Below are 15,376 nucleotides of genomic sequence, written 5' to 3'. Positions count from 1 at the left end.
GGTCAGCATACAGTAGCCTTCACCATGTCAGTGTCCAAATGGTTGACACAACATGGGACCATGCCTTAAAGTAAAGGTCAAGAAATAAAACCAAGCAACAAAGGCTTAAAACTGGGCACGCTCAGTCCTGAGAAAAGAAGTCTGAGGGGGGACCTGATACAAGTCTTTAACTATATTAGGGCTGTTATAAAGAGGATGGTGATTACTTGTTTTCCATGTCCATTGACGGTAGGACTGGATGTAATGGGCTTAATCTGCAGCATGAGAGATTCAGGTTAGATATTAGGAAAAACTGTCTAACTCCCACGGAGTTAAGTTCTAGACAGACGTCCAAGGGAGGTTGTGGCATCCCCATCAATGGAGGTTTTTAAGAACAGTTTGGACAAACACTCACCAGGGATGGGTCTAGGTTTACTTAGTCCTGCCTCAGTGCTGGGGGAATTAAGGTCCCCTTCCAGCCCTACGTTTCTGTGACTCTGTGAAAACTATGTTGGATTAATTTAATTAACATAAATAGAATTTTTATCCCCTCCGTTTTGGGAGTCAACCTTTTCAATGTCTGTAAGACATCCATAAGAATGGATACTGTAATGCAAGGTTGGCATGGGATGAATATAGACAAGTGTAAAATGAAGTGTTTCCTGTACCCAGAGAGTTGAGAAGTGAGGGAAGTTAGAGGAGAGAGCATGGATTGACAAATGGAGGGAAAATAAGAGAGATGAGGGGAAGGAAGACTGTTGAGTCCTCAATAAAGGGAAAGTGGAATGAATAAGGTAGGGAGACCATGACCTTGCCAACATCACAAGGATAAAATTTTCACTAGGATACATTGATAGAGCAATGTATCAACCATAAACGAGTTCTTGTTCTACATCAGACACACCAGTAAATGCCAACTTTATTAACCGCTGGCCTTTTATTATGACAACAATCACTGTGAAAGATCTTACCCTCTGCATGAATTTAATTCTGCCATGTCCTTCTACAAGCATTTTGGGAGTCTGCTGCTGTTGAAGGTTTTGTCCTTCTCAAAAATATATATAATTCAAGCATAGTAAATCATCAACAATGTCCACTTGACTAGCTGGACTGACGTTATGTCCATGGAGAATCTGAAATTGTCTTTACCTTTGCATGGGTAAATCTACAGCATGCCATTTGTCTCAATCACACTGACCCCATAATAATAAAAAAGGCAGCAAGTTTTAGGGCATCAGGCTGGCAGCATCAAGACCAAGAGGGAAGACTGGGTTGTAGATGTTTCCCACAATGTTACAAAGACAATTGTTCCATTGAAGGAGAATGCTGCTTGTTACTGAGTGTAAAATCTAGCGCCTGCAGCCAGTTCTCTGGGGTTACCTCCGACACTCAAAAATGGGGTTCCCTTCAGCACATATCTCCAATCTGAATAAGTGGCTAGCAGAAGCCACCCAGATAACGAGTAGTGTGTGGTGTTGTGTTGTTTGGGATTTCTCAGGGCCAGAGTCTAATACCCTTAAATACTCATGTTGATTACTACTTTATTTCAGGAGTAATGCCACTGAAGTCAGTACAGCAGCTTGCAGAATAAAGTACTACTCGGGGTGAGTAAAGGATAACAGAATGTGGCCTATAGTCTAGAACTGTGTAGCCAACATATTTTGTTCATCAAACAGGGAAAGCATGCAATAATGGAGACATCACCTACCCACCCCAAGTCCTTCTTCTCTCACTGAAGTTAATTGGAGTTTTGCCACTGACTTGCATGGAAGCAGGACCAGACCTCGACAGAGCACTGCACAACAGCTCTATGAGAATTAGCATCTGAGTCACTTTATAGTCAGTGCTGAGGGTGCCCTGAGGCACTTATTTTTGTTGTCAATCTTTCTGTTCCATTGTGTTGATTTTTCTAACTTACATATTTTGTCTTTGGGAAAGTTATATAATTGTGATCTATTCAAAAAATAATTTCAAGGTGAGTTGGAGGAGAATTTGGTATGGCAATACACCGGCAAGCAACACAAATAAAGGAAACACCCCAGATTGGGAAAGTAATTTATATATGTCTTTCCTGTTAAATACTCGGAGGGACCATCAAGCTCCTGTTAGAAACCGGAGGTCTTTGTAAGGTGGCTGAAATTGACCATGGAATAGTTGAGAGGATCCAGTGGTTTTTTTTTTTAGATAACTTGTTTCTCATTGGTCCACACCATTAAAATATAAAGACCACAAAGGGTGGCTAGGGAGACCTAATGTGGACTTGTTTTACTGTTTGCCACACTACCAACTGATCGTAACATCAGAAGAACCAAGGTACCAAAAAGATATAATGGATATTACAGTGCTAAAAAGGTACAACACATGAAATCCTGTACTCAAATTATCTTCATGTCATAGGCTAGTTTAGACAGTAGAAACCCACTAGACCTATGCAGTAACCCGCTAAAAAGCAGGCTCGCTTCATCTCATCCCTACCCCAAGACAAAGTACACCTAGCTAGATTTTCTAGATCCTTCCAGTCAGCCATAGCTATATAATTTTTGTGCTTAAGTTATTCATCTAGGGCTCCTTTCCTTGGCTCTGCTCACCCGGGGCCTAAAGGAATCAAAACTCTTGTACCGAAGACAGGAAGGGAGAGAAAAATGAAGAGAAAGTTTAGTCGTACAGTACATCCAGTATCTTCTAAATCTTAATCAGTTGTTTATTGGTTGGCAAACAAGTTTCACTTTTACAACAAATATTAGTAATGAGGTCATTCAACTTTGAGACCATACAAAATGGATCATAAATTAAAAAAAAATTATAATCTGTGCTGCTAATTTACCTCCGGAAAGCCTACATTACTTCAAATCCTGTCAAATAAATAAATTTCCTGTTAGGAAAATAATGAACAGAGGATTTTTTTAATCACTTCAAAATAGTTGGTTTTCAAATTCTTGTTATACGACAGTCAAATTTCTTTTTTTTTTTAACCACTGCAGTACATGTGCCTAGATTGGGAACCAGACTGAGGCCTGAAGACTCTTAACTCCTACAGGGATATTGTTTTCACATGCAGAAGCCCAGCTATAACTATAAGAGATCTCTTGGCTTCTAGTACCGTGCCTACTGCCTGGGTGAGGGACGGCTTGCCAAATACGCTTCATATTATTATTATTATTATTACTGGGTTGTGCACTGTAAACATAAAGTTTGCCCTGCTCTAATCTGCAAAATTTTCTGTTGGCAATACACCGACTGAAGAAAGAGAAAGCATGAGAAAAAGAAAATTCCATTGGTTGGAAAGAATTTGTGATCGTATTTCTAGAATACGAGCCTTAGAAAGTGACTTTTTTTTTGTTTTTTTGTTTTTTTTTTTGTTTTTTTGCCCAGTGAAATTTTTAAAGAAAACAATGGCAAAAAAGGATTTATGAAAAACCTTGCTCCTACTGGTAGACAAATTTGCAAGACCAGCACAACAGAAAAAGTTCTTTTTTTTTTCCACTACATTAACAGGGACGCAAGTTCTGGAGGAACAAAAAGCAGACTATATGTGCAATGCTAGTATCTGTACATTACATAGAAATTGTTCAATTTTTTTTCTGCCATTAGTTTTTTTATCATCAGTTAATACAGCAAAACATAAAATATGCGCGTCGCATATATAATTCTAGAATTCCCTTCCGTTTCATTAGATTTTGTTTTGTTTGCTCCCACAGCTAAGCGCGCTGCAGTTAAATCAAGTTGTGAGTGACCAAAAACCATTATGTGATACAGATTCATAATAAACAGTTTTGCTATTTGTTGTTGTTTTTTGTTCTTTGTGCAGCACTCCCACCGAGATGCGTCATCGCTACTAGTTTCAAATGCACGTTTTGGCCTTTTATTTTTGTTTTAAATCAGGTCCTCAGTAATAATAGCAACAGAGCATCAAGGATGTTTAAACAAACACAGCATAACTCGAGAAGGCCACGAAGTGTGCCATTATCTGTTGTATCTCTTTCATTAACATAATGAAGTCTGTCTGAGAGAGGGAGGGGAGGAAAGGGATGGAATTTCATCAGTTATTATTCTCCCCGGGCTGGCCTAAAAATTCCAGTAAAAAAAAAAGTCTGACCGTTTGTTTTTTAGAACAGCACGAAGATTTAGGAGTACGCACAATATTACCACTGCTTGTATTAACTCAGAACAGTAAACCAGGTGTTAGGGAGGAGAGGGAGGGGATGTTGGTTGTTTTACATTTTTGCTTAATCTTCTATAGACTAGTGACCAAGTGAGCAGGTCCTTTGGAACTCCCTTCGGGGGAAGTCCCGTCTTTGCTCGGTGGGACTATAAAACCATCACTGCTGCCTCGCCCCAGTTGGTAGTAAGTGTGTAGCTGATGGACGTGGTTCCTGGAGCCTAGATTTGGCATGCTTTTGTAGTACACATCGTCGGCATCACCACTTTTGGCCGTGGGGGGGTCGGTCTGGGTGCTGGTGGTAACGCTTTCTGTGACGGGCATGCCAGCCAGCGCGGGCATGCTGGTATACAGAGAATCCCTGTTGGGCGACTGGTGGTCTTCTGTGTGCTCGTTGGTTAGCAAGGGGAAAAAGCTCTCGCTGTTGTCTTGCGGGATCCGTCTCCTGGTGTAGTGGTGCAGCTGGTGGTTCTCAGCGGAATAAACCCTCGGCGGCAGCAAGGGGGCGTCGGACTCTTCGTGGATGAGTTCCAGGCCCAGGCTCTCCTCGTGGTTGAAGGAGGTGGCGTCGTCGAGGACGATGGCGTCGTCCTCGGTCGCACTGCCAATGTTGTTGACGAGTTTGTTCACCAGGTTCCTGTTCTGTTCGCTGGAGCGCTCGTGGTTGTTCAGATAGGAAGGGATGTAGTTGGAGGTGAGTTCCTTCAGGATCTTTTTCTCTAGGGCAGTCTCGGTGTGGTTATTATACCCACGGTCAATGATTTGCACACAGTTGCTCAGGTACTCGCCACTGGCGATGCTGTAGCTGTTGCCGTGGTTACCATTCAGTGGTAGAGTATCCATGACACTTGTATCCCTGGCATTGTTCAGAAGCCCCTCTGAAAAACATCACACAAGAGAGGGTGACTTGGGCAAAACAGGACATTCGCGCAGGACTCGTACAAACATCACACTGTCTTAATCAATCAGTGCTGCACTGTGTTGCTACGTTAACACAGCAGCTGTGTAAAAATTGATATCAAACAAAATTAAAAAAATTAGATTGGGTTTGATAACAATAGTAGCATCATGGAAAAAACAAAAAAGCTTAATAATCTTTTACATGGGAACACGAGCTCTAGCTAATAAGATTAAGGTTTTTCCACTGAAAATGATATCTGGTATCAGGTATTGCACTTGATTTGTCAGTAGCTTAAGAGAAGGAACAGCCCCTCTCCAAATAGCTCCTGTTCATATCACACATAGCTGCTCCCAAATGCTATCTCAGCTTCTTTTATATGTTCCTTAAAACTAGGAAATCTATGGGGCAGATGTTCAGCTGGTATAAATTGTCCTAGCACCACTGATTTCAATGGAAAGATGACAAGTTACATAAGCGGCGGACCTGTATTTACAGCGTAGCTAGCCCATTCCCAAAATATGGTTTAGTAAACTGATTGCATATGTGAGATCTTGGGGGAAAAATTCTTACCTTCCTTACATTTAATGCGACTCCATTTGATGCAATGGAGTTGCATGGATATAATTTATAGTTTTTGCTTCATGGTGACTAGCTTGTGTATTTGATTTTTTAAAATTATACATCACATCCCTTCTGTTACAAGGGCATGACCAAAATTATTTGCATGATGCTGTGCTGTGAATTTTATATCATAGTCATATGCTAGGGATTACAGTTCTGTGCGCGTTGTTATTGCCAAGCTCCGTACACTATATTCTTTCAATAGCTGCTTCCGAGTTTCACTTTTTCATTAGGTAGCTTTGTTCAATAGCAGGGACAGTGCAGTTGTAAGGATTATGGGCACTGTAGATGTGATGGGGTGCACTTTCATCAGGGCTGCTTGGGTATTTAGTCACATAATTCCCATTTGCATGAGTCAGCCAGTTATAAGCTTGCCTGCCATTTTGAAAATGTATCCCTGTAATGTTAGGACTTCGGACCTACAATAGGAAAAAATACATATATAACTGCAGAAACTAGGCCAGTGCCTTCTGGGAATGAGTTGGTTTTGTTGAAACTATTTAATGAACTATATAAATTTCCATAAGCCTACTAACATTGTAAATAAAAACCAGGGGCTTGAATCTTCACTCACTTACATCACTGTAGATAAAGCGTAACTGCTTTGAAGCCAGTGGAGTAAATCCAGTTTAAGTGAGAGGAGAATCAGGTCCTGGCATGTTAAGCTATCATGCTAATGACTATTGTGATCACTAGAATGAACACGCAGCATGAGACTGTATGAAACTTTCCATGTGTTTTTTCAGTTAGTGCATTCAGATGCTGCCAAAAAACACAGACAACACTGAACCAGCCAGCAGTGGTGGATTAGAGCAGCTCTGTGTTGACAACAAAGATTAATGGTCATTCACATCAGCAAGAAAAACTCTTAATACACTGCTAGTGTACCTTCTGAAAATATAGGATTCAGTCTATATCTGTGATGCAGTCCTTTCAGGATATCTATCTAAGACTGGAAAGTGCTACTGCAGACTTTGTTCTTTCTTTGAGTGAAATGTCCTGAATATGTCATCCCTATTTTGGATTTCTGGTGCATACGGTATATTGTTGTATCATGTATTTCCAAACAAACAAGGAAAGTTATGCATAAAATAAACTAGCCATCACAGACATAGAACAAAGCCATTTATTTTCATGTTAGAAGGTCTCCGTAAATGATCCACAACGTTTAAGGAAAATAAAAAGCAAATATTTTTAAAGGACTGTATGTAATGAGTGATTGTTACTACAGTGTCTGCTTGATGGTCATGGCTGAGAAACTTATGCATGAAGACACTGCTTGTTATTTCTGCTGCCAATGCATAGAATTGGAGGCTGGAAGATTCTGTAGGAAAATAAAGTGGATGGATTGCATTTGAAATAGAGTAAGTTTCATAATGAAATATAACATATAAATTGATAAAAGGTTTATGACTTTGCAAATAAAAACGTTTAATTTAAAACAATGTAACACACACACACACACAGTTACACGAGACTTAGAACCTATGTTGGGTAAATGACACAAAAAAGAAAATAGACAACTAAAGCATCTAATCTGTATCAATATATATAATATAACTATATATATATTAATCCATATGGTTTTTATTCTTTTGTTTTCAGAATTGTGAGAAATGAACTGTTTTTAATAACTACATCATCTATATGTGATGCAATAAAAGTGAACTAAAAAAATTACATTTGATATGCAATGTTTAGCTTTACTCCCATACTTGTCTCTCTGTAGGGCTCTAAACGACAGCATGAAGAAAAGGAAAGAAAAAACAACAAGTAAGCTTACAGCGACAGTAGGAGAAACATGAGTAAAAAGCAAATTGATGATATGCAGAAAAAAGAGTTAACAGAAATAATTTCCACTGCCCAGAATACATGAATCTGTTTGTTGCAGGTTAAAATACTGACATTTTAGACAAAAAAATGTTTTGAGCACAATAATAAACCTTACTTTTAAAAAAGATCCCTTTTTGAATTTTTTTCCATCTCAGTTTACATTTTTAGGGTGCAACACAGATCAAGAATAAACATCTGGAAATGTAAAGTTTAAACTGGCAATCCCCACTCAGAAAGACAGACACCTTTAATGCCATTAGAATGAATGTTGTTACTTACTGTTAGTTATAACCACCCCGGCAGTTGAAATTGAAACACATTTCCTTGCTAAACTATTGTGTCTTCCATCTTTTGCACCCACTGTTTTGTTACTGTGGGGTTTTGTTCATCCAGGGCGTGCTGGCATTTTAAAACCTTTTGCAATGAAGCATTTATTTATCTGTTTGCTTTTAAACCAAACATACCAAAGATGAGGATGAAGTTGTAACTTTCAATTTCCCATTTTGTATTAGTTTGTGGCACACCTCATTTATGTTATCTTATTTCCTTCTTCTATTAAAATGATCTTTCATGAAAGCTGTTATAAAACACCCATCATTTATCCAAGACTCAAATTGATTTCAGTCTATCCAGTGAAAACACCTCCTCTCTCAGGTCCAAATTGTGGCAACCTCTATGGTTCAGCAAACCCCTCAATTTCTCAACTACTACCTTATTCACTCCTTTATGGCCAAATCCATCCCATCAAAGGAATTGAGAGTGTCACCACTGACTTCTAAGGCCTGACCTGAAGGGTCTTTCCATTGGTTTCCATGGGCTTTGGACCCTAATGGCAAACACCTGTTCTCAGACAAAACTGTGCTGCAGTACAGAGTGCTAGGTGGGCATGTGGTCTGCAAGTGCGCTATACACAGCTCCCCCTGAAGTCAAATACTTGTGAAAACAGATTCCCGCAAGCAGTGCTCAACTCTGCTTTTGCAAGGGAGAGCAGCTGCAGAGATTCCCTGCCCAGAAATAGCAGATCCAAAGGGCTTGACTTGATTAAGATTTAGTGTCATTTGGCTAGAATGTTTTAGCTAGCACATTATAAAAGTCTAGAGCAGAGAAGGTAGCTAACATACATTGGAACACAGAAATTGCTGCCCTGGTTTGGACCCCAGGTTCATTCAGCCCAGTGCCCTGTCTCTGACAACGGCCAATACCAGACGTTTCAGAGGGAGGTGCAAGAAACCACCGCCTTGTCTACATTAGAGTTTTAGGACATGTTAGCTAGGAGATGTTCTCTAGCATGCTGTAACCATTAAATCCTAGTCAAGACAAACCCAAATGCGGTGACAATTTGTAGTGCACAGGAAGCGCACGAAGCCATGCTTAAGTGGCACCGAATGGATATTTATAAAATGTGTTATTGACTCAATAGATTATCACAATGGCTCCGTTAGTTTGGCTGTTGGGTCAGAATGCATGAATCCCATGGGATTCATAAGGCCTTTTGTGGAATCTGTATTTACTAACTTGGGGCTGCAATACGGACTCCTCTAAAATTCATAGGGACATACATCAAACACTACGCAGAAATTCCTGCCCAGAGACAATCACTTAGTTTCGAAGGCAATATCTATTACACTTCTTACTTCCCGTGATATATTTATGGTTATCAATAAACTCGTAGTCTCCCAGAAATACTGACTTCAATTCTGCTCCCACTGAAGTCAATGGTAAATATCCAGTGGCTTAACTCGCATCAGGACTCACGGAGTTCTCTTTAATTTCTATTGACTGAACCCTGAACAGGTCTGCTTTTAGCATACTTATAACCTCTCTGGCCCCAGTTCTGCTCCCTTGTATTGAGTAGCGCCTTAAAATCAAAGGGACTATTTGTGGAATGAGGTTCTACTCAGTGCAAATAACAAAATTAGCAGGTGGGCCTTAAAATTAGATGACCTTTTTTTTTTTAATGCACTTTCTAGCAGAAACTTTTTGTCATATTTCAGCCCTGAGCACATTTGTAGACCTGAGACACACAGCCAAGAAAACTGGGGATTACAATAAGCCAAATTCTGACTCGACATTTCCTGCTGCCATCCAGACAGTACCTCTATAACCCAGTTTAAAACTTCCCCTGGCTAGTTTTGAAAGCAGATGTAAAATGATGTTAATCTTAAAGCATAGCATCTTTTTAACAGTAACAACCTTAACACTTCTCCAGCAAGAAAATATAAATATTTACATACCAAAACTGTACAGATTATCAAAACTTGCTTCAACAGTTGTGATATAGCAAACTCTTAAAATTCAGAGCAATTCACGCTTAATGTTAGTTCCTTTAACAAGAATTAGTGCAATCTAATTTATTGTGAGAAGTTAGTACGGTTCAAGAAATTTATGAACAGAAAAAAGGTCAAATGCATATGCTTTCCCCTTTGCGGTTGGAATGAAAAGACCCTAATGATACAAGTCAATATATAATTTTACTATAAACAACGCTGCATATTACAACATATCTTTATTGCTTGCACTGTTGCCATTATTTATTCACTTTCTTATGAGACCCCTTACTGCAAAGGGACACCTTAATTAGAAGAGGAGCAAATAAAGAGAGCTGACATTTTAGAAAGTATTTGTGTTTGAAAGCAGAGTTACTCTCCAATGATTCAGTTGTCTAGGGGGGAAAAATGGATAAAAGACTGAACTATCAAACTTAACAGATGCAACCTGATCAAGCGTCCAAATACCAGATTTATTCCCCAAATCATTTGTAAATAGACATATCTATAACAAAAAGCATCGTGACGCTCATTTACAAACATGGTCTACTCATGCAACCAGAGCAAATAAAGAAGACAAATATATAGGTCACAAGGGAATGATTTTTGCAGTAGAATCTTATAGACTAGGTCCAACTGACTCTTTGCTGCTATTTGATTCCAGTTTCTAGTTTCCTGAAGCTCTTATTTGGTCTCCTTAATGCACATGTAGTTTGCATGTATTTATATGACAATACATTTATTACCCCCACTCTAAAATCTGCTCTCTTTGGAATGGTCTAGATTTCTGGTTCCATATCCCCCTTAGAGCTCAAGGGTGGTTTTTTTTTTAATGCATAATTTCTGATAGATACATTGATGAGCTATTAACAATTTATTTTTCTATATGCTATTCCAAAAGCAATAGTAGCTTGGTATCAAAGGCCATTTTGACCTCACTTACCTTGAAAGGTGCTCCTCTTTCTAAAATGAATTATTTAACAAAGAAACGAACTGACAACAAAGCGACAAATGGATACAGCTGACAAAACACACACCGATGACTAAAACTAAAAGAATCAAAACCACCCCAGATATTTGAATGGATCTGATGAGTGGCTATCAAACTGAAGCTGGTCATTTGGTAGGGCTAGTGAGAAAAAACCTAAGGAAAATGGAAAAATGTACTGAGATGAGAGGAAAGATTATTTATACCTGGTTCCAAAAAAACAGAGGGGGGGGGGGGACAAAGGGAAAAAAGAAAAAATGGGCCTATATAAGCCACATAAAATGGGACTCTCACTAGAAAAAATTAGAGAGAAACTCCTGCACACCTTGTGTGTTGTACATGCTGACAGAAGGGTTGTTATAGACCGCCGATTCCCCGAGCAATGTATTATAAGGGTTGTTAGTGCCATGAGGACGAAGCAGAGCATTGGTTATAAGATGATTAGCCATGGCTCCTGGAGCAGCCCGATAGAAAGACAGAGAAAAAAAAAAGGTCAATCAGGCAAATATGGTATAAAAAAAAAAGGAAAAAAGAACATTCAGAATGACAACAGTTGAAATAGTCCTGATTACAAGCAGCCAGCTAATTAGACTTGAAAACTATATGCCACTAAAGCAGCACAGATGTTTCTGACAATGCACAAATCCAAGTCGATGCGAAAGAAAATGGATTGGAATGCTGATAACCCACATTTATGGCGGTTTCCCTAGTTGCTCAGAGTCTAAGCAAGGATACGACAAAAGGTGACAGTCTACACAATGTGGGGAGGGGATCGTCTCCAGAAAGTGCCATATGAACCAAACAATAACAATGACTCACATGAAAATACATTCAAATTTCACTGTTGACTAGGGTTTATTTACTGGTCACTTGGAACATATATAAAAAAGGAAGGATGGAAAATGTTGGCTTCCATAAGATTCTGGGCACTCATGAGAGCTCTTATTCCGGGAGCAGCTATTTATGTACAATAGGGCAGGTACAATTCTATCCATTGTGCTTTAAATCTACGCAGTAACAGCTTACTGTGCAACAACAATGTACCCTTCAAGCGTAAGCACCATCATTCTTTCAAGAGTTCCTACAGACGGGACCAGGCAGCCCATAGAGATCTTCCTATTCCAGGGCTCTACGTTGCCTTTGCAAATACCATTTTTCACTCCCGTCCTCGTTGGCTGTCATTTTGGAAACTACAACCTAGTTGTAGAGGAAGCTGAGGGGCCACAACTCAGCCTGTTCTTTATGCTAGACTTCAGGAGACCGAGCTCCTGGATTTTTGCTCTTCGGCATGTGACCAGAGACACCTACCTTATGTCTAAGGGAAGGAAATTGGTTCGTGTGGCAGTGACTTCCCTCCCCTGCCTTAGCCAATTCGCAGCAGGAATACACATCTATGAGAAGGGGCAGTTGAAAATCTGACAGGGATCACAGCATCATTACCAAAGACCAACCCTCAGACTAGGAGCAGGGAGAAGGGACAGTCCCTCGGTCACTGGCCGGAAGAGTCAAGCGCATACATATTCTTTACTTCCTGGCCTAACCTGGTCTAGCACACTTCCCTGCCAGGTCAGCAGGCCCTGACGGGGCAAGAGGTGCTACAGCAGGCAAGAGGCGGCTTGCAGGACAGTGGAGAAGAGAAGTAGGGGTGAAGAAAACAGAATGACACCTTCCACAACCTGCTGCGAAGTTGCAGCCCTGGGTGTAGCTGCCTCTTCAAAAGGCACCAGCCTACCCTCCCTGCTTCCACTGCAGCCCCCAAAACAGGCAGCCGCCTCCGCTCCTGAGGTGCTCAGCTCATCCGTGGGGCATGCCAAGGGACCCCCCAGTCACAACAACATGAAGGCCTGTGGTGAGGGCGGGAGGGAGTGGGGAGTTTGGAGGGCAGGGGAGAGTCACTGGGGGAGAGGAAGCAGAACATGACTTAGCAACAAAAGGGAAAAAATGACAGAACAGAAGGGGTTACAAAGAACATATGTGAGAGGGGGAGAGGGTGGCAGCCATTTTGGGGTACAGCTGACACAGACCCGAGACAGGAGGGTCCATGTGTCACGTTGTGCTGTTGGCCCAGGAGGTGGCTTCATGTCATTATGTGCCGATAAATAAATATACATTATTTGTATATTTCACTCTGTTACAAAGAGCTGGAAACTGCCTACGGTTATCCACTGAACTCCTGCTTCCAGCTTAACACAGGCCCTTCCAATGGTCCCGTCTGTACAGCACACGCTGCCCAAGCCCTGGAGGCCCAGCCCTGGGCTTGGTGCAGTGCAGAGCTCTGCCACCCCACGAGAGGAGGAATTCTGCCCTTCAGGAGGGGTAACGTTACCTCCTTTGCTGGTTGGGGGGCAGGGATGCCCATGGCTCTGGCCTTGCCCCTTTGGGGGGTGTCTTGCCTGGAGTGGATTTACTGCTGATGGAAGGGGCTAGTGTGAGGAACCTGGAGACTCTCTCTCTATCTTAGAGCACTTTGAAGGCAGTGCAGGTCTTCCTGAGACCTCATCACAACCCCAGAAGGCATCACCCCAATAATAACAAGCACAAGCAGGTTCTATGGGCTGGCCTCTCTGTTGAGATGTAATGCTGATTTTGTGATGCTGACGCTTGCCCACTGGGGACTGGACTGAACCCCACCCCCTCACGCATCTCACATAGGATACTCAGCAGTTGGTAACATCTGTGGGACTCTACCATGGAGGTGACAGGTTTCAGAGGGGTAGCCGTGTTAGTCTGTATCAACTCCTCGTTGTTTTTACCATGGAAGTGGATTTCCTGAAAAACCAAGCCTCAATGCAACACAAAGTGAACTACCAGCCTGTGTATGTTAGGGCCTACTCATAGCATTTCATTTAAATGGACACCTGGCCTCTGATGGGAAACTTGAAAAAAAATACATAGTTGATCAGACTCTGAAAATCTGACTCTTAATGAATAATATCTCTCCAATGCGAGAGGGACAGAAACTGACCTCACACAGACTGCGTATAAATATACTAAACAAGATTAATAGCAGCTTATTTTCTATCTTCCTCTTTCTTACTGAGGTCATTTCCATTAAAAATGATTTCATTTCACTGGGGGGACCAAATTCTGCTCTTGGTTACAGCAGTGCCAATCTGGAGTAACTAACTCTGCGGAAGTCAGAGGGTTTCCCCACCGTAAAAGAAGGCTGGGATCATGGACCCAAAAACGGGAGGGTCAAAGCAAACAGAACCTTGGTCTTTACAAGAAAATAAAACATAATGTTATTATTAAAGCATTTGGATCCAGCTCCTAACTTTGCCCTCAAGACCCTCCCTTCTGCTACTGGCCTCCTTTGTAAAGCGCTTTCAAGCCTGTGGATGAAAAGTGCTATATAAGAGATGGGTATTATTATTAATCAATCTCAGAAGCACAATCTTCCCAGCTCCAGTGACTGCTGGGGGGTTCGGGGGCTCCAAATGACCGATAATTAAAGCTTTCATTCCAAAAATAATAATAAAAAAGACGAGCTCTCTTTTCAAAAGGGAGGGTCAGTAACAAAAAAAAAATCCAACCCCCTGACACTAGCCACACTTCTGAGTTCCCATCCTGCTTTCGTTGTGACACTTCAACATCACCATGGCAACCACCAGGGCTACTAGAAACGGGATTAGGATTTCAGATGAGGAATGAGCAGCGGGGGCAGGTGAACTCACAAACAACCCTCCTGTTTGCAGGAAAATGTCCTTGGTAATAAATAATGAGCAAAGCCAAATATAGAAAACATGTGATCCGAGCAGCAGGGTTTCTAAAAATATCAAAGGTTTCCATAAGACTCCAGTTCCTCTGTAACAAGTGGCTGGGAAGAAAACGGAGCGAGAGACAAGCGTATTATTTCCCCAAAGAAACAGCGTACCAGACAAACTAGAGCACTTAGCAACAGAGCCTGTGGGAGCCGTTATGGCAACAGAGTGTGGACTTCGCTGATAGGGAAGTGTGGGGAGTGGGGTGACAGGTTGGAAGGGAAAGGTGCTTTGAAAGTTGCTAGCGAAGGCCGGGGTGTGTGAGTTTCAAAGTAGACGGAAGCAGGCTGTGTATGTGAACTGCCTGTTCTGATTCCACTCAGCGTGAGGAACCTTTCTTGCTATGTGCTGTCTGACTTCTCCCTGGCTGTCTGCCCAATATCCTCAGCCAGAAGCATCTGGTTCATAGTTTGTATTTATTTATTTATTCACTTATAGCTCTATTGTGTTCAATGGAGCAATGCCAATTTACACAAGCTGAGGATATGCCCCCAATATCTTCTTCATGTAGCTAGAATTTAGTGATAGCCTTCCTTGCATAAAACCTCTCTGCTCGGTTTCTCATGGCACTTGCATATTGTGCATATTTGGCAAACAAATAATGTATTTGTTTAGTTACATGTGACTGGTTGTCAGCTTCTGTGAGTGGAAATTCCCAGGGTTCTGTAAATTGAAGAGATGCTATCGATAGCACCTTAATTCTGCTTTCCAAAACATTGTTGCACTCTACATGGAAGCGTGTGGCCATGAAGTCGGAAAGAATCAAGGGTCATCCCAGACACACATCTTGGGGTGTCTTTGTCTAATGAGAGGAGCCAACTAAAAACGGAGCCAGTAGCCAAAGGCTAGTAACCATAGCATACCAGG

General features: G+C 41.3%; 1 protein-coding gene across 1 annotated transcript in view; it reads right to left on the bottom strand.

The window, feature by feature from the left end:
- Positions 1-2,662: 2,662 nt before the first annotated feature.
- Positions 2,663-15,376, bottom strand: part of ADGRL3 (adhesion G protein-coupled receptor L3) — a gene marked incomplete in the record, with an annotated part of 777,222 nt that continues 764,508 nt past the window's right edge. Inside the window, 3 exon segments of the mRNA XM_034772562.1 lie at positions 2,663-5,016; positions 7,376-7,393; positions 11,074-11,202. Coding sequence (XP_034628453.1) covers positions 4,214-5,016; positions 7,376-7,393; positions 11,074-11,202 — 950 coding nt within the window.

Source organism: Trachemys scripta, chromosome 5, assembly GCF_013100865.1.
Source record: "Trachemys scripta elegans isolate TJP31775 chromosome 5, CAS_Tse_1.0, whole genome shotgun sequence".
Taxonomy (NCBI): Eukaryota; Metazoa; Chordata; order Testudines; family Emydidae; genus Trachemys; species Trachemys scripta.
Note: the sequence above shows the minus strand (reverse complement) of the source record. Positions and strands in the feature narration are given on the sequence as shown.